The sequence below is a fragment of the Triplophysa dalaica genome, chromosome 18 (genome assembly GCF_015846415.1).
Source record: "Triplophysa dalaica isolate WHDGS20190420 chromosome 18, ASM1584641v1, whole genome shotgun sequence".
Classification (NCBI taxonomy): domain Eukaryota; kingdom Metazoa; phylum Chordata; class Actinopteri; order Cypriniformes; family Nemacheilidae; genus Triplophysa; species Triplophysa dalaica.
Window position 1 is genome coordinate 11,977,548 of NC_079559.1, and position 20,480 is coordinate 11,998,027.

At 38.2% G+C, this 20,480-nt stretch overlaps 1 protein-coding gene across 2 annotated transcripts in view; it reads left to right on the forward strand.

Annotated features, from left to right (window-relative positions):
• Positions 1-20,480, forward strand: part of ncs1b (neuronal calcium sensor 1b) — a 29,876-nt gene that overhangs the window by 6,440 nt on the left and 2,956 nt on the right. The window contains exons 3-7 of one of the 2 annotated variants that reach the window (XM_056773178.1): positions 5,271-5,295; positions 11,075-11,213; positions 17,733-17,811; positions 19,696-19,784; positions 19,883-19,960. In XM_056773178.1, coding sequence (XP_056629156.1) covers positions 5,271-5,295; positions 11,075-11,213; positions 17,733-17,811; positions 19,696-19,784; positions 19,883-19,960 — 410 coding nt within the window. Of the gene's footprint in view, positions 1-5,270; positions 5,296-7,031; positions 7,277-11,074; positions 11,214-17,732; positions 17,812-19,695; positions 19,785-19,882; positions 19,961-20,480 lie in introns of those variants that run through there. The other variant, XM_056773177.1, reaches the window with a different exon arrangement.

Sequence of the window (20,480 nt, forward strand, 5' to 3'; positions counted from 1 at the left end):
ATTTTGCTTCCAGCATAGAAATGTGAAGGCTTAATTGCTAAGATATTGTGCTTCAAGTCTGCAGGGTCAATCATTTCCCTCCCGTCACGCTTTTCCAAATCGCTTTTTCCAAAGCTTGAAGTACAAATGATTTGTTTACCACCTTCAACAATGATTTCCGGTGCCTTTGCAATGAGGCGCATCACAATATCAGAAAAAAATCTTGCCACTGTGTGGTTTCTTAGTAATGGTAATCCTAATACAAACAGAGCTTGGCTACGGGAGCAAAAAAGTCATTCATAGAATTTTGGCTGTGTTGTTCATATCAAAAGCCAGCTAGAAGATTTCCTTTTAGCAGAGAGTTGAAAATGCAACCTGATGCTGTTCTGTTGCATATTGGTCTTGGTCTCAAAACCATTTTTACGGGTTTGCTCTTGGTTTCGATTGCATTTGGTCTCAGTCCTGTCCTGTCCTCAGACTTACTGTAGTTGATTGGTCAAACTGCATCACAATGTTACTTTGTTGCCTCTACATTGTCTGATTTATTTTTTAACATCACTATATGATTGAATGTAAAACTTTCTGCATCAAAATGCAAAAATTTATTGGACTTCTTTTGAAACTGTTTTGGCGAGTCAGAAATGAATAGGCTTTTGTTAAATATTTTAACAAAATGAATACAGATGATTAAAAAATTCAAGAGATGATTGAAAAGGATTTAAAGTTAAGGTTATGCAGATCTTTCAAGGTAATTTGAGGAGTGCTGGTATGGTCTTGGTCCTGCCTAGGTCTTGTCTTGGTCTCAACACTCTTGGATGGTCTTGATCTTGGTCTAGGTGGTCTTGAGTACAAATCTAGCAGTCTACATTTTGCTTTAACTTCAACCATTGTCATGTTTATGCCATGTGTGAACTGTACACTGGACCATCATTTATTTACCCTTATGTCGATCAAAACCTTTCATAAAGGTTAACCTGAGTAAACAATGAACAAATTCGCATAGATGTAAGTAGTCTGCATCAAGTCGATTTTTGTGTGACGCACACAGTGTGTTGTGATGTGGGTTCGTGATTATCTTCTCTGTGGAAAGACGTCGTCTTGTCAAATTGGACAAACTCTGAAAGGAACAGCTTTTCTTTCAGTTTCCTTCCCTCCAGCACATTTGTTCAAAGAGGGTGTGTTCGGTGCTTATGTGGAAATGGTAGAAATTGGGAAAGCGTTTGTGTGAGCATGTGCTAACAACGGGATGTGTTTAACGGATATTATATTTTTTCACTGGCTGGACTGCAAAGAATTTTTTCATCTACAAACAAATTAGACTAAGTGAGAATCACCCCAGGGCATTTCTAGAACAGGGTCAATATAACAAAGCATTTACACAGAACAAAATAAAAAATGAAACTTTACAGTATTAAAGAAACATCTGATTCATGGCATGAATTTGGGGCATGGCTGTCTGCTTGCCCAACAAATGGCAGATAGCAGGAGTTTTGTGGACAAAAATATTTTTGGAATATGGTTCTAGATGGTAGATGATTGTAAAGGATGCAGGGAGTTCTCTCTTAATGCCCCTCTCTTTCCTCACACACAACATTCTCTATGGAGATTTTAATTTGACATGTTGAAGGTGGACTAGAGACTCTATCACTCACTTACAATGCTTTTCTTGTCTACTGTGATAGATTTACTGCACTGCACAAACAGCTACTTCACATTTCCAGATTATCAATTTCCAAAGCAACCAAGCGAATAGACAAATGGTGAAGTGACAGTGTGGAAGCTCTAAACTAAATCCATGCCTCTCTGTTTTGTACAGTAAATCCTGCTTACTAGGTGCTGTATATCTTCACTGATTGTTACCATATTATTTCTAGGTTACCGCTGTTTCCCAGCAACAACAAAACTGTACTATTCCAGCACTTGTGTGGGTACAGTTTTATGTAGATCCTCATATTTTTTTGCCCAACGTGACATCTGTTGCATGAGCCAACAAAATCCCTGCTCAGTTTGCGAGGTTGCCCACGTTTAAACCCGATCAGTCAAATACGTTTGTCTTCTACAGGAAGAACAGGAAGCAACAGCAGGATGATTATGCTAATAGCAAACAAGAATTCTCCTCCAGTTCCTGTGTATTTCACAGATTGTAAAACTTTAAGGAAGTCATTGTTAATTGCATGTGGTGGATCCTTCCTTTGATATTGTAAATATCAAAATTGCTGGTTCCGATTCCTGCCTATAGACACTTTCTATAAATAGACCTCAACAAGTTTCAGATAAAGGAGGTATAATGTATAATGTATAATAACGTATAATGTAGGGATGTAACAGTTCACTCAGTTCATGATGCGATGTGATTCACAAAACGTCTTGGTTACGCAACTCATAGCACTTGATGCTCCTCTTCCATGACCTTGCATAGGATCTGTGCAATGAGGCTCACTGGGTGGAAGGAGTACTTCTGCTTGTCCCGTGGCCAGCTGTGTGCTAGAGCATCCTTGTCGAGGGGGACCTCAGACAGGGATTACCATAGCGGCCAATGGGTGGTGTCCAGGGAGGCGAACAGGTGTACCTGAGCCTGCCTGAACTGCACCCAAAGGAGCTGGACTGAGCGGGTGTGGAGTCGCCACTCTCAGCAAGGCGTCAACTGAAGAGAGATTGCGTCGGCTGTCTGGTTCAGGTCGCCTGGGTTATGTATGGCTTGCAGGGAGCTGATCTCCTGTTGACTCCACCGGAGGAGGCATCGGGCGAATCGTGTTAATTGCCGTAAGCAAATGCCACCCTGATGGTTAATATACACTACGGCAGTTGTGCTGTCCGACCTGGACCAGCACATGCTTGTCCTGCACGAGAGGACGTAGCCTCTTCGGTGCAAGTACCACGGCCAACATCTCTAAGCAGTTGATCTGCCGTCGCAGGCCGGGGCCTGTCCATCGCCCCGAAATGGTGTGCTCATTGCACACGGCACCCCCACCCTGCAGGGAGACGAATGTCATCACCACGACGTGCCTCGTAACTTGCCCGAAAGGGACCCCTGTCTGTAAAAAAAGTCTGCAGAGGGGAGAGCTTGCTCTTTTCTCGGCCGACCTGTAGTCCAAAAGCGTTTCGGGTGCTGGAGCACCAGGTCCCTGTGTGTACACAACAGATCTCGCGAGTGTGCCAAGATAAGCCAGTCGTCAAGATAGTTTAGTACCCGCACGGCCCGAAGTTGAGCGGATGCCCCAAAACTTGGGCGGGTGTCTGGCGAGTTGTATCGTATAGCCTAGATGGATCGTATCCCGTAGCCACTGTGACGGTTGGGAAGCTCTTGTCAGGCTCCCAGGGATCGAAGCAGGGGGGATTAGGGGTGCAATCTGCTTCATCGACCTTCCGGGGGGTGTTTTAATGGCTGGCATTGCGGATTCCTTTGTCGTGGGGAGGCCCCAGGGAAGGAGATCGGCTCTGCGAACTTTCCTGCCCGGCGATGCGGCTCAACGCACCGTCTATTTGAAAATGCTTGAGGAGAGGGAGATAGTGGCTTAAAAAAACACCCAGAGATAGAGGAAAATCTTTTTGTGAGGAAGTGGGCTGTTGGGACGGGGCAGGGACCGTCCCGGATCAACCGATCACCGATGGAATGGCTGGGGTCAGGCCCGATGGTGTTCTCGATCTCCCTAGGTTTTTCTTGTGTGGGCAGCTTCTGCTTCTGCTGCTATCGGGGTGGTGGTCTCCTCTTCGAAGTGGTCCAGGTCTGTTAGGAAGCAGACGGTGCACAGGATCTCGACGACCAGAGGGTGAACGAGTCGCAGCAGGTGAGGATATGCTTGACAGCCTCTGTCTGCTTCTTTACCGTCGAGAACTGCTGGGAGATGTCCTCGACAGTATCACCGAACAGCTCCCCTTGCAAGATATGTGCGTAGAAAAATCTGAGAAACCTCATCTGTGCAAGGTTCAGCCAGAGGTGTCTCTCCTGGACCACAAGTGTGGACATCGTCTGACCCAGGGCCTACGCGGTCACCACGGTCACTTCTGGAACAGCCGAGACGCCCAGGGGAAGTCGTGGCAGGAAGGGACAGTCCGCTGCACCCAGTCCTAAGATTCTGGTAGAAGTAGTAGTAAAGAGTAGTAGTTCTGAAGTCGATTCATAAACGAAGGCTCCGAAGAACCAAAGGTGAATGAATGCAGAACGCTGTCTCCGTTTTATAACCGGATATACGGGGGCCGAGTCAAATTGAATATCTAGTAGATTTTTCTAAGTCTAGTAGAATTGATAGGTTCTCAAGACAAACCCCATCTGTCGGTTCGACACAACGTTGAGAGACTGACAGAAAGGGAACTGATCTCACGGTACATTCTTTTTTTACAAAATGAGTTGAGACAATTAGAAATGAACAAGAGCCCTTTTATTATTTCTTAAATGCTACAAAACAAAAATCTCTTTTGTGTCAAATAGCAGAACAAAATGACATTTTAAAACAATTCCAAATAAAATAAAAAAATCAATAATACAAAAGACTCTTTGATATAACAAACTAAGACACTGTGAATCGTTACATCTATATAATTTTGAAATATATTAACAGAAAATCCATAATATTAGAAGATATATAGAAGATATTTGGAGAAATGTCTAGGGTTTTGTGTCCATACAATAGCATTTAATGGAGGCCAGTGTTGTTTTGTCACAAATATCCTTCTAAATATCTTTAGTGTTCCGCAGAAAAAAATTTTTTTTGGCATAATGTATCACATGAAGCAAAAGAACCACTTATTACTTCAAAGTTTTCTTTGTTCAGTGAGTTAATGATCTGTACTTGCAATGAAGTGTTTGTAGGCAAGGTAATTATTAACTGTAGCTTAATAAACTAAAATGTTTCTGTTCATTGAAATCAACTAAAATATTGACCCAAAAATTGATGGATAAACGAGACTAAAGGAAAAATTTAAACGCCTTAAAAATAACGTAAACATAAACAAATAAAATATTAAATGACATAAGCTTCAATTAAAATGAACATAATCTAAAAATAAAATCTAATTTAAAATATTATAAAACTAAAATCAAATCTAACTCTACTTGTAGGTACAAACATTGTTGGAATGCCCCTGTTATAAGCCTGCTACAGATGGAAGTGATAAATTATGTCTAAATATTTTCAAATTAAGATGTAATATGTGTTGACATTAAGGGAGGCACACTGAATGAAAAGTAACAATCTGTTTGACAATGGGGCTCCATTTGCATGAGAAACATAAATTTTGCTTCATAATTGAATAACATTCCAATAACTTGTATCCCCGTTTTCCTCCTACAGTTACAGAGAAAGAGGTTCAGCAATGGTAAGTCTGTCTGTCTGTCTGTCTGTTTTTCTCTCTCGCTCGTCTGTATTGTGTGACGCTGTCTGTTTCCTCCTCTTCCATCTCTGTTGTCTGTTTTGGTATACTGTGGACAGCATGTGTTCATACCTCCATCTGTTCTGGCCACTCAACACAGCAGTCTTTTCTCTCATTTTTTGTGGTTGTGCTTCCTTGGGAATAAAAAATCAGTTCCTACCCATAAAACACACATTTGACAGTCATGCTATAGTCTAGCTGTCCAATAACTGCTATAATCCTTTTCCCAAATGTCAGGTAGAAGCAGCTGTAAAATACGTGAAGACTGTTCATGTAATAATAGCGTTTTTTAGAAGCCATACTGTGTAGATGTGTGTATACAGTAAAACATGGTATAAAAGGACGGTTGGTTTATTCAGACAATATAAAGGAATAGTTATCCAAAAATAATCTGTCATTATTTAGTTACTCTCATATCTATAAAAATGTTCCCTTTTTCCATACAAAAAAAATAGTGGCTGAGGCTTGTTCTCAGGGCGAGATTTTTAGTGATTTGATTTTTATACTCTGTTCCTCACACAATGCACAATCATTTAGCTTTAGAAAACTCAGAATGAAGCTCATATGAGTGACTTTTATCATGCTTAAATAGAGTTCTGATCCCCATATACTGTGTTAAATATGACAAAAAGAATTGAATGCAATATTTATATTTTCAAAAGTTCCTCAAAACCTTCTTTTCCAGTTTCTCCCAGAGAAACTGAAGTCTTAAGAGCCTTTATTATAGTATAGGCTTGTGTGATTTGGCAGACTTGCTGAACGCCAGTCTATGACTGATTTAAAGTGTTGGCACCTCTGCTGGCATGTCCAAGGTCAGTCCAGCACTGGCACTGCCTCCTTGGGCGCTTGCCAGGCTTAATTGTTGACTCATTTCTGCTGGGGCTGGCAGACATTAAACCAGCCATAGAGGACGTGCATGTGGATCTGCAGTGAGACGTGAGCTAGGTGCATTTTGGGTAACTGAAGTGAATTCTGTGAATGTGAGCAAAGGCGTTAAAAGTAATATCGTATTCAAAGTCTAATATTTATGTCTTCAGATCTCAGTTGGTCAATGTACAATGTACAACGCAGGGCCAGCTCAAGCCTTTACGGGACCCTAAGCAGAATTTATTTGGTGGTCCCCCAATACAGTCGACTATTATCAATGTTTGATTATTTGTACCCACACTTTAAACAGAACACAAAAAATTATATTTGTTGTAGATGTGTTTGGGATGTAGGAATGGCATAAAAACTTTGGATTACAGCTGTATTGTGATTGTCAAAATATTTGATAATTTCATTACTTCCAATTTTAGGTGAACTGTCCCTTTAAATTTTGAGCACACAGACCATACAAAGGTTGTGGCATTTATTGTTCAATGCAATTTACAACCTGCAAAGATTTCATTTTTATTTTAGTATAACCACAACCTTTTGAAGCCACACATTTGATCTTTTTTATTTAGTGTATTAACTTCCATCCATCCATTTTCTACCGAACTACCTCGGGTCACGGGGAGCCTGCGCCTATCTCAGGAGTCATCGGGCATCAAGGCAGGATACACCCTGGATGGAGTGCCAACCCATCGCAGGGCACACACACTCACTCATTCACTCACTCATTCACTCACTCATTCACTCACTCATTCACTCACTCATTCACTCACTCATCACTCACTCATCACTCACTCACTCACGCACTCACTCACGCACTCACTCACTCACGCACTCACTCACTCACTCACTCACGCACTCACTCACTCACTCACTCACTCACTCACACCCTACGGACAATTTTTCCAGAGATGCCAATCAACCTACCATGCATGTCTTTGGACCAGGGGAGGAAACCGGAGTACCCGGAGGAAACCCCCGAGGCACGGGGAGAACATGCAAACTCCACACACACTAGTCGGAAGCGGGAATCGAACCCCCAACCTTGGAGGTGTGAGGCGAACGTGCTAACCACTAAGCCACCGTGCCCCCCCTGTGTATTAACTTGATAACCATTAATTTAATTTACAATATGCACACTTATTCTTAACCTTATCCCAAATAAAACGCTGAATTGACAGATCATTTTAAATGACATGAATAACGTGAATGACACATTTTTCCTATAATCTAACTTTGTAGTTTGCATCAGTGAATACTGTCAGATGTTCAATATTTCTATCGTCAAACACTAAACAGTTGTCAAATATTGAATGTTTTTAGTCACTGACAGTATGTCCAGAAATATCACAAAAAGTTGAAATTTAAATTGCTCTTGGGGGCCCCCTAGTGGTGGCGAGGCCCTAAGCAGACGCTTAGTTCGCTTATAGGGAGGGCCAGCTCTGGTACAACGTAATGAAACTGAAATCATATTAGAGATAGGCAGAATTGCATTCTCAATGGCATAGGACCCAGACATTCTGTCGCTGGTAATTCATACCCATCTGTAGTAAAATCCCTAGCCTTGACCAGGGGTTTGATTTGCTACATGCATGTAAATGGCTGTTTTTAAATGTACAGATGTGCATTGATCAGCTAGCTGCTTTATATTGAAACTGGCCAGCTCAGAGTTTGAATTATTGACTTTGCTAAGGTTAACTAACAGCCTGGGGAGCAACACTTCAACAAAGGGCCAATTCATTTAGTCATTTGTCTTTGGCTGGAGGAGATATGAACTCGTGTGTGCCCGCCATCACAATGAACGCTTTTGAATGTATTTAACTTTACTGCAATCTGCAAAATGCCGCAGGATTGAAAAGCTTTTATCAGAACTCTTCCTAAACAGAAACACATGTATAGACATGCACACTATACCTAGTTTGGCACCCAAAACCATGACATGTTTAGGAAGGGCATCTTTTGTTGCCTCTGGAAAAACAGACTTGCTATGCAATTAGCCCTCAACGGTCATCCAAAAAATGACTTGTAATCTTGACATGGCATGGCAGTTTTCATATGTATCGACCCATCCCATGTTGAAGGAGAAAGAGGGTTTTCTGTTCTAATTACATATTCGTTCCACAAACTGCATCCCAAGAAAGCGTTTCCCGGAGTTTAAGAGCAGAATGGTTCAGAAGTGATGACGGACAATTTAGCCACCAGCTGTGAAGCTGTGTGAGGAATAGCAGGGGGTTTAAGAACAAATGGTGTGAAATTACTGATCTTTGCTGCCAAAGCATCTGAGATCCACTCTAGACATACAGTCAGTGTACATTCATAGTAGTTGAATATAAGAGATGCATAGACAATTTGATAGTAATTAGATGGGGCAACAGCGTTTTCACAAACTAGAACGTCATGAAGCATTGCAAGTGTTTTGGGCAATCAGAGTCTTGCCTTGTAAATGCTGTGATGAAGATAGATCATCGCTTCAATGTTTTTAATAACAGGCTTTTCAGGGTAATTTTGTTTTCTGTCGACATCTGGGTGTCTTTTTTTAAAGTAGATGCTCTATTTATTCACATCATATTTGAACTTGGATCGCTTTGCATTTCTCACTTTTCCAAAAACAGCAGGGGTTGCTTTGACAACAGCGGCCCTCTCAAATTAAGTCGCAATCAAGGTGGTTAGTGGAAAAGGGAATGTGGATAGCCCTCTCATTTGCACCATGCTCGCTCTGTTCGTGGTTTAAACCCATGCAGAGTGTGATCCTTCGGTTATGGTTGTGTGTTCCACTCTTTAATTTGCAAAAATCGACCCTAAAAAGTCAACCGAATAAATGTGAAATTGGTAAACTGTAATCCTAATATGGCTATAACACGCTTGATTTTCGGGAAATGGCGTATCACCTATTAATATTCATTAACTAGGATGATAAGATGACTCCGAACTATAAATATATTTTCCTACATGTTACCTTCGATATTAAATCATTTAATTCAAATTGGAAAATATATGGAATTATGCATTGTTTATTACAATATTAGAGTATATTGAATAATACATAAGGAATCGCAGCTTTTTATTTTTGAAAAATATGTGTTAAATATAAATTACCAATATAAACATATGAAATGCATTTATAATAAATATAATTATTAAAATATATGAATATATAAATACGTGTTTTATATAAACAATATTTTATAAAATATATTACATAGTTATATATAGTCATATAAATATTATGTTATTTAAAAATGTTATAAAAAAAGGGGGCCTTAATGTATTACTTAGTTCCCCCCAAAATTTTAATTCTCTCATCATTTACTCGCCCTGTGATCATTTCAAACGTGTATGACTGTCTTTCTACCGCAGAACACAAAGGAAGATATTTTGAAGAAAGTTGGTAACTGAACAGCACTGGCCTCCATTCCCTTCTATTGAATGGACACAAAACCAATGCAATTGAATGGGGACAAGTTAACAACATTCTTCCAAATATTTATTTTTGTGTTCTGCGGAAGAAAGAAATTCGTAAAGTTTTGAAATGACAAGGGGCTGAGTAAATGATGACGGATTTTTGGTTTTTGGATGAACTATCACTTTAACATTTAGCATCATATGTTTTCGTTTCATAAGGGCTAACATCCCTGTGTTTAGGTTGATGTGTTGGGTAAGGGTTAAGACGTCAAAGGTTCTTGAGGTCTTGCCGACAGGCAGCAAACACTCTCCATCCCAACCCAAACCACCTACAAATGCTTTTCAGTGATTGAATCAAGCATGATTCATACCTACAGAGAACATTTTCTCCTTTCTTTTACTTGTTCCGGTTTCAGCTGTAAAAAAAGCCAAATTGATTTGTGAATCATCAGTTTGATTGTCTGGGTGTTTTTTTTCCGCCCGTTGTGGCGTAATGGGGCAATTGTTGAGACATTACACAGTAGGCATTGCACAACATGCAGCCAGATGATGGCGTCATACAGCCACAGGGGGTTATACAAACTCCTGACCCCTTGTGGACACTAGAGTGCATGTGTGTTTGCGTAGCAGGTTTTTTGTGTTTTTCTCTGGTTTCACAACTTTGATAGACCTTAAAGCTAAAGTGTGTTTGGGTTTAAATATTCATTTTAAAGTTTCTCAAGACACTTGTATACTGATTTCCCCATTTGAAATATTGCCTTTTCCCCCTTTTCTTTACCAATAAAGGGGCACACATACCAATCAAACAGAATTAAAGTTGGATTTACTAGACATGGTCACTAGGAAGTGGCAGTGTATGGCACATGGTAACAGCATATGTGTTTGCAATAACATGATGGTTCATAAATAATGACAGATTATGTATTTTTTGTGAGGTGACGCGTTTCATCACTTAACATGAATTCATTATGTGGTAGGTCGAGCTTTATTAACCGTCTGCATCCATTGAACTTGACATCAGGGGTTTCATTTAACATTTTTAACACACTACTGTGTGAAATGTGTGAAATTTCTATGTGTGAAACTACTGTGTGAAATGAAAAGTGAGCAAAATTAAATTTATGAAATACAGCTTTCCTTACTTTTCTATTCTTCTCTGTGTGTAATAGTTTAATGCGTTTGTCAATTTTGTTTTCCTGTTGACAAGACAGGGATTGACAAACATGTCACAATCCAACAGACACTCAATCGTACCACTTTAGACTCATTCTCGAGTGTGAAATTCGAATATTGAATAACTTGGCTGTCATGTCATTCTTAATTTACCGCGAGGTATGAGAAGACAACAGATTTAGCGGTTTAAAGAAGAGCAGACTTTATAGCTCTTGTAAAGCAGCATGTGCTTGATATTATTGTACTATAATATGAATCCATCCTCTCTCTTTAGGTACAAGGGCTTCATTAAAGACTGCCCGAGTGGTCAGCTCGATGCTGCAGGTTTCCAGAAGATCTACAAGCAGTTCTTCCCCTTCGGTGACCCCACCAAGTTTGCCTCATTTGTCTTCAATGTTTTTGACGAGAACAAGGTAAAATAAACCACTATTAGGATGCTGCGTAATTGAATTCCTTATAGGCCAAAGATTTTTCTATTGTCTTATATAAAGTCTAAGATAGGAACACACTTTATTTAGTTAATTACTGTATTGAGCAGTTGTAATTTAATACTAAAGGATTCTTTTTGGAAAATTGAGTTCTTGAGAAATGTCAATACCGAATACTTTTATCAGTTATTCAACTAAGTGTGTAATTTGTGTAGTTGTGTAATAATCTTACATAATGAAGCATTATGTTTTTCTTACTTAAGAATCAACTATTTCTATCACATACAGCGTGGCTCTGCTTAGATAGAATTCACCATGTTGTTACAACATTAACCATAAACGGACAAACTGCACAAAAGAGCGTCATACGCGAAAACTTGATGAGATCTTAGTCCTCTCTCAGCCTCCGTAGTGCTTCGAAAGGGGGGTGGAGTGAACCATTAGTAGCAATTCGCAACCACACCCACGCTAAAGATTAAACAATGGTCCTTTAAAATCATCAATCAGAATAAGAATAGAAAATTATCAAGTTCTTTAAACAGTCTAAAAATACTGAAATTTAAGTCCAGTTTTGACTTGTCTGTTGGGTTCTGATGCTGGATTCATGCTAGGTGTAGCTATATGTTACAGCAATTATGTATTCTTTATTACATGGCTCGTTAAAATGCTTGATTCTGATTGGCCGATCACAACATTTGCAAGTTTATAAACTATGGGATAATGTATTTAATGTAAGGTTTTTATTGCAGTGTATCACACTGAAGGGGCTTATTTCGTGATAACAGCCGGCTGCTTGTACATTATCCCGCTTATTACACGGCTACTTGCCACATGAGACAGAAACTGGAGATGAAATGTGAATTTAAAATCATTTATTACCAAATTTTTACCACATGCAGACCTTCCACGAGGAAAAGCCGCTTACTTTATGTTTTAAGGTAAGAAACGACATTCAAATGTCACAAACAGGCAATTTGGTTTAATCATTTGTAAGTATAATGTCATATACAGTTTGTTATTAAAAGACATATTTATGCTTTCAAAAAATCCTGTCAGAATAATTTGCTGCATCTGGGTTACCATGTGTTATTAGTTTTGAGCGGTTGTTATCTGGGACTATTACGCGCGTTGTTGGAATGCTTGATTCTGATTGGGCAGTCCTGACATGTGCAGGTTTCTTATTCCGATCCAAACTAATAACTAGTAATCCGGATGCTGCAAACCATTTTGACAGGTACCGTTTAGTATTGCACAAAAAATAAATATGTCTTTTAATAACATACCTTATATAGCATTATACTTACGAATGATTAAACCAAATTGCCTGTTTATGACATTTGAACGTTGTTTCTTACCTTAAAACTGAAAGTAAACGTTTTTTCCTAGTGGACGGTCTGCATTCAGTAAAAAATTGTTTATAAAATATTTCAAATTCACATATCATGTCCAGTTTTTTCTCTCATGTGGCAAGTAGCCGTGTAATAAGTGGGATAATGTACAAACAACTGGCTGTACATTACCCCTTACATGTCTGACCCATGTTTCTGTCGCCTGGTGTCTACATTTCCATTAGAGCAGTGATCAAAGGACAGACATTAATCATGGATGACCACAAACCAGACACCTGCTCAGGCTGTCTGCGAGTGTGTTGGTGGTCGTTGTTGTTGTTTGATGTGAGTGCATGTTTCAGCCAGAAATGTGTGTAAAATACTGTTAAAAAGAAATTGAATGTATATGTATATGCATGGGATGTAAAAGGTAAAATTCCTTTTTAATTTCCTCTTGCATATTGTACTTGGTTCCAAGTAATGCTTTGGTTAATGGTCTAATTTGGTTATCTGAACAATCTTATGTGATTATATGAGCCAGTTACCCCTGCCAGACAAGAGCTGTTTAGCAGCCAAACTAACATCTGAGACTCAAACACAACTCCCTGTTTATTTATGGGCTCTGTTTGAAAGGCAACGCTGTTGTTAGAGAAACACATTAGCCTTGGCCTTTACTTGCTCTTTTCCAACGATCCGTTCCATTCTGCAATGTGGTTAGCCTCAACTTCACTTTTCCAGCGGTCGTTGTTCTGAAGATAGCATCAGTCTTCGTTTGTAAAGAACCGCAGTGATATCCCGCAGAACAAGCTCACAAGTCTGACATTACAGCAAGGATAAAGGACCAGGACTTACAATAATGTTTGTTCTGACCGCAGATTCCCAGACGTTGCTGCCAGAAAATTTTGCTTCAGCACTGACAACAAAAAAATGTTGATTTAATGCTCAGTGTTAATGTTGCATTTAAATGTTAGTTACCCTGTACATTTCAATGCTTTTACTGGGTCAAATATTTTTCACATTTGTTTTGTTACAGCATAGAAGTAGCAGGGCTTCACATTAAGCATTGTCATGTGGTTGTCCTTCACTTTTTGAACAAGAGGCTTGTATTTCTGGAAGTTGACTCTGACGAATGTGCCCGCCAGAGTTGACGCTAACAAAACTAAAAATGAAGCATTGGTCACCGGGACTTACGACTCGCCTGCGTCATCTGCTGGAAAAACAAGCCTCTGGTTCACATGCATTCCGGAGATGACGGAAGCTAGACATAAACATTAAAAGTAATGTCAAAATATTTTTTTCTCTTAAATAAACGCGTCGATTCGCTTCAGAAGAACTTCGTTAAGGCCACGGGTACCTTAAATTTGTTTTAATTTAAAGTTCTGTGTATTTCATTTTTTTACTTTACAGTAGAGGCATATTTGTCCACATAAATTACTGTAGTATTCTATAGTGTTATTTACTATAGTTAACTGCAGACAAATTTTGACTGTTTAATGATAAATATAAAAAGCTATTAAAATAAACTCTCAGAGCAACTCTGGAGATGAAGTTCACATAGACACGAAGGACAACCAGAGGACATATATAAATAACAGGATTCCACGTCCACATCTAGTTATATGGACTCAGTGCGGTGTGCCATTGATTATTGTCACACACAAACAAGCACAGCCACGACAAACGCAATTCACACATACATGCAGCTATGTCTAATGCACCTATTCTTATTATTCTTAGACAGACCGATTTTTTCGTGGCACTGTTATATACTTTTTTCAAGTATTCTCTCTCTCTTGCCACTACAAAACAGTCACTTGTCCCGGACAAGGGTTAATGTCGAGCCCTGAGTAGTTCTACAGTACTTATCAATACAATGTTTGTTAGTTTAAAAATAAAAAGGAATAGTCTTAAGTTTGGCTATTAGATGCATTAAGGTACTTTAGAAAGACTTAAAGCAGCAATGTGGAGATTTTAGCGGCATCTGGTGGTGAGGTTGCAAATTGCAACCAACGGTTCACGCCAACTCTCCTTTTCGAAGCACTAAGGCGCCTCTTAAAGGACGAAATGTCATCACATTTTCACTTCTTTGCTGAAGGAGATAACATATTTACAAAATGCGCTCTGCAGAGCAGTTTGTCCGTATAGGGCTACAGTAGAAACAACATGGTGAATGCCGCTTCATTATGTAAGGTCTTTAAATATCTCTGAAGACATAGTTATGTATATTATATTGCATTTTTTTCAGGGCTGTCAACGTTAACACGTTAACGCATGCGTAAATTTTTTTCAGATTAACGCGTTTAAATATTTTACACAATTAACGCAGCATCTGTTTATTTTAGCATTATTTTAGCGTTACGTTATATAATCACGCTGTTATTCATGTAAATGGCTTTAAACCATTTTAGTGCGATTTGAAACGGTTGCTTTGACGTGTTCAGTAGACTAATGAACCCGGCACAAAGCAACACTATAGCTGTCTCTTCTGTTGGATACAGTCACGGGCATAAGGCTGTAATGCTACATCATTGAATCTTGTCAGAAAGCGCATCAGTATTAAGTTTTCTTTCATGCTTGGATGAACAAATTTCTACAATTTTGTAGGCACAGATTTAAAGTGTTAAATAAATCCAAAATGAATGCAAAGAGTTGAGAAAATGGGAAAGGGCACCAGATCTGCGTAGAGCTGCAGCTCTTAAAGACGCCGCCGTCTTTTACCTGCTGCTGTGACAGTACTGTTAATCAAAGAACAAAAGAAAAGAGAATTCAATGTGTTTTGTAGCTTTTAATTCTTTTTAAGTTTTGCATTAAAGACTGTAAAGTGTTTGAGAAATTAAGTCAATTTCTGTAGATTTCCTGCCTGTTAGACATGAGAGCTATCCGTTATACTGTACTTCAAGGTTAAATGTCTATAATTAATGATAAAATGAAGAAAAAATTATACATTTAATGGAGACATCAGTTGCAGTACTAATATCAGAATGTTGGCTTTCATTCATAAAATAGCGCTGTTAAAGAAATCTTTTGTTTCTACATTAATTTGGAGATTAAATGTCAAATTATTAGAATGTAAAAGTATATTTATAAACATTGATGCTATGTGCGTCAATGGAGATGGTGGTCTAGTGGGTTAAACCACTGAACTGATAAATACAAAAAAAAGGTTGCCGGTTCGATCCCAGCAGCCACCACCAGTGTGTCCCTGAGCAAGACACTTTACTCCATGCTGCTCCAGGGGGATTGTCCCTGTAAGAAGTGCACTGTAAGTCGCTTTGGATAAAAGCGTCTGCCAAATGAATAAATAAAACAAAAAATGTGCGATTATTTGTGATTAATCACAGAAAAAGTTATGTGATTAATACAATTTTTTTATCGATTGACAGTACTCATTTTTAGCATTAGATCTTCCACAAGAGCACCTTTAATTGCTTTAAATGCTAGAAAACATCCAGGCATTACCAGACTTCACCTGTCTGCATATTCGAAAAAAACCTAAGTCAACTGTATAACCATCTTACATTTCAGTCAAAACATTTTCATAGTGTGGGTATTCATCAAAGCACAGTGAGAGTCATTAGCCATGTTTCCATTACCCTTCAAAATCCGCAAAATTGAAATCGCGCTTTGAAAATACGCCCAATGGAAACACGTCAATTTCACAAAAACTCCCATGTATCGCAAAAAAGTTCTCACGCTCGAATGAGGTGTTTTTTCAGGCAGTACGATAAAGACATATTTTACTAAACTGCAATCGAAACAATTTTTGTCATATTAATAAGTCATGTGGCGAATAAAATATCACATTACCATAAGCGGTATGTTTTTTTTATAGAACATTTGGAAAGGTAAAATGTAAGAAATTCACATTAGGTAATATCTTAAATGATGGCCCATATGCAGTATGCAGAATTATTAGGAATAGTGAGGTAATATGAAAATACATTAAGAAATATAGACATTTCTCTTCACTCTTTCATCACAGTAGGTGGCACTATGCACTAAAGTTTGTTTTAACCTGCCATAAAACGTACAAAAGAGAAGTACGGCCAGAATGACTTATTAAGAATCAAATTACACATTAATCGCATAACATCATTTAATGGAAACGCAGTCATTCCGTGATATTGTTTTAATTGACATTTGCATAAACCTGGCTGCATTAGCCACATGAGAGAACAGGTAAAAAAAACTTAAACTGACTGAACCCCAGAACATTCTCAGAATGGTAGAACCATTAGCTGTACCAGTAGCTATAGTCATTTGTCCATAGGAATTGGATGTTTGGATCTCAATGCTAAATTTATATTCGGCTGAAACCCAAGACTGCTCACCATCATTTCACTGGAACATGGTAGATTCATTTCTACAGCACCGACCGGAAAACTCATGATCTCCCTTCATATTTCTTCTTACTCATTTGGAACAATTCAGTCCCTAAATGTGTCTACTGGGTGTAGAAATGCTGTGATTTTAAACATGATTCATATACCTACGGAACAGTGACTCATAACATAGAGCAGTAACCACATTGTAGCTTTACATAATAATGATTTCATTATCAAAAAATAAAAATCACGAAACATGGAGACACAAGGTTTCGGACGGACAGCAGCGATTATTGCCCATTATTGTCAGTCTATTGTCTCTCATAAGCCTCTTGTCAAGTTAATGCATGCACACTAGTTTTTTTATTTATTGGACGCTTTTTGAGTTTTTAGTAATGCATTAGAAAATAAAAAAATAAACATGCAAACATGTGCAAATCAAGTGACTAGGCTGAAAGCCTGGAACAATGCTTTGATTGGATAATTGCATTCACAGGACCTGAATGCTGTCTGTCATTGTTGAAGTTCCTTACGCTCTCCTGCTCGATCTGAAGTGAACACAACAAAAGTATTAGTCATCATAATGTGCCTAAACATGAATCATACAAATTCAGGCTATAGAGAATGGATAAGGGTATATAATAAAGATTTTGGAAGCTGTATTATCAATTATACTGTCAAACGTTTAATAAAAACATTTAAAAAGGTGTCATAACTTTTTATTTATATTTGGCAATAGAAGGCAATTTCTGTAGCCCCGAGGAAGAACAGAGGGTGGGGCAGAAATAAAAGACACAATTATTTCAATTACTTGATTTTTTGTCCTTTTTATCTGATTTTCTTTTTCTCAGGATGGAAGGATTGAGTTCTCCGAGTTCATTCAGGCTCTCTCTGTGACATCACGCGGGACCTTGGATGAAAAGCTTCGCTGTAAGCACGTTTTTGATTAATTGTATAAGTCCAAGGTGATGTGTAAGAAACAATGTAATCATGATTTATCCTGAAGTCACGGTACTGTACTCAACATATGCGTTCATCCACCACCAAAGTACCTGTCATCATTAAACCATACAAGACCACAAAAACATAGTCAACAGTGAAATGTTGAGGCATTTATAATATTAAAGACCACACCAGTTCAGTTTCATAACTAAAAGTCAATGAGATCTTTTATCGTTGCTAGACTGGGCCTGTTTCCAGGCCTGACAGCTCAAACCTTTTATCACTAAAGTTCAGTTCCCTCAGTTTATCACAGTTTAATTAAACTCCCCCCTTCTTGCTTGTTCCACCCTCTCTCTCTGTTGACTTGTCACTCCAGGCACTGACCTGTGTTTGCACTCTGACATGTAAGATTGTCTCTTTGTTACATGAAGGGAGAATGACTGTATACTCTATAGGTGGGTTTGTTCTGGGGTCCTGAAGTGAAAAGAAAACTAAAGATGGAGATGAAAGAATTGTTTCTCACATCTCACTGCTGTATTTGCCATAGTGTTATTTGACTCGTACACTCGATGCCTTGTTATGAGTCACTCCAACAGCCAGCCTTCGATCCTTACTGTGGAGATGTTTTTTATGTCTCTCATTTCACAATCCAAACACTTCAGTAAACATCAGTAATCGTAAGATGTCCGATTTGCTTTTTGTCTGGTAAATGTAACGTATCGTAGGGTATATGATCTATTTTTTCTTTAAGAAAAAACTACAAAACTGTACCTTGCACCTGCAAATTCACAATGAAATTGACAGCTCCCATTGTTTTATGGATTTATTTTTACAAATGACTTATCTGTGCACTTCATCATTACATTTTTTAAGTTTATGTCCCTTCATAATCTTTAATCAAAAATCTTAAACTGCGCTTCCTCCCGAAAAACATGAAACATGAGAAAGTGGACGAAACATGAAAAGTGAGAAGAAATGTGTTTTGCAATGCATGACATTTTCCATATTACTATTAAGATTTTTGTGTGTGTGTTCAACTTTAGTTTTTCTTAGTTTTGGTTTTGTCGTATAGCTGCTTTGATGCCATGCACATTGTAAAAGCGCTATACAAATATAATAAACTTGAATAGAATGACAGTGAGTTAACTGTCTTATTAGAGACACGCTCTACATCCAAGACAGCGCAGAAATGCCATAGCGCCAGAAAGTAATCACAACACATTCTGCAACTGGAAAAATACAATGATCAAGCAGAAATTTGATCATAACCTTCTATAAGCAAAATGATCACACAAACAATTTGGATATTTTGCAAAAGTACGGTAAAACAGAACAATAAACATATAATTAATCATTTCAATCTAATGTTTTATACTTAAATCCTATAGTTAAAAGAGCTGTTTTTCCTCATTGGGCAACCAAATAATCACTGTCTTCAAAAGACTGTGTCATACATAGCAACGGGGTCAGCCCCTCCTCCTAACTAAGAAAAAAGATTTTCCTTGATCAGAGTTTATCTTAGATTGGTCCTGAATCATTTTAAGCTAAGACTCCTAGTAGTATTTAAGCTAAATTAGGAGCTTTCTTAGTGCATTGACTACTATAGTATACTGTATGAAAAATAACAATAGTAAAAAGTGCCCGAGAATTTTTTGCTGTCCTACATTCTTCTAAATATCTTCTTTTGTGTTCAACAGAGCAACGAAATTTCCCACTATGGTGTTGTGGATGACTAACTTTTCTAAAGCTTAGCCATCTCCTTTTATTGACCATTTGTTTTTGAAGAGTATCGGGTCCTATTTCGACATTCTTCATGGAGTGTTGGAATAGCTACTCACCAATCTCACCATGACCTCTTGTTACATACGGCAGGGGCCTTTAAGCTATATGATCTTGATAATGATGGCTACATCACACGTGATGAAATGCTCAATATAGTGGACGCCATCTATCAAATGGTGGTAGGTACATTTTGATTTCAGCTGCAAGTGTAGACAAATATTCCATTTTTATTGTGCCAAATATCACCTATGTTTTAAATATTGCTTGCGTTTTTAAGGGAAACACAGTGGACCTTCCAGAAGAGGAAAACACACCAGAGAAGAGAGTGGATCGCATTTTTGCCATGATGGATAAGGTAACATGTCTGTCTAACTGTGGTCTTGTATTGTTTTGTGACATGTCTGTTTTGTTATGTTAAAAAAAAAAGAATTTGGATAGTTGATTTAGAACATGCAAATCGCTGCTTATTTAAAGGGGTAGTTTACCCCAAAATGATAATTATGTCATTTCAAACCTGTACTCATTAAAAATTGTTAAAATTGACCCAACAAATAACCCAATGCTGGGTTACCATAGCACCGACCCATTGTTTGGTTATTTTAACCCAATATATTGGGTTTAAAGTTTATCTCAACTGTTGGGTTATTTTTGCAAACATGTTATTTATTATTTTTGTTATATCTGTTATTTATTATTTTTTGCGGTGTTGTTTTATTAATGTACTGCCTTTTATCATAAAGTTACTAGCAATTATTTATCAACTTACAATAAATAAATAAACAGAACTTGAGCTGCAGAATATGGAGGTTTTTCATTGCTCTTCTTGATACTGGATGGTGTTTGTTCCAACCGATAAACAGACAAGTCTACGTCTA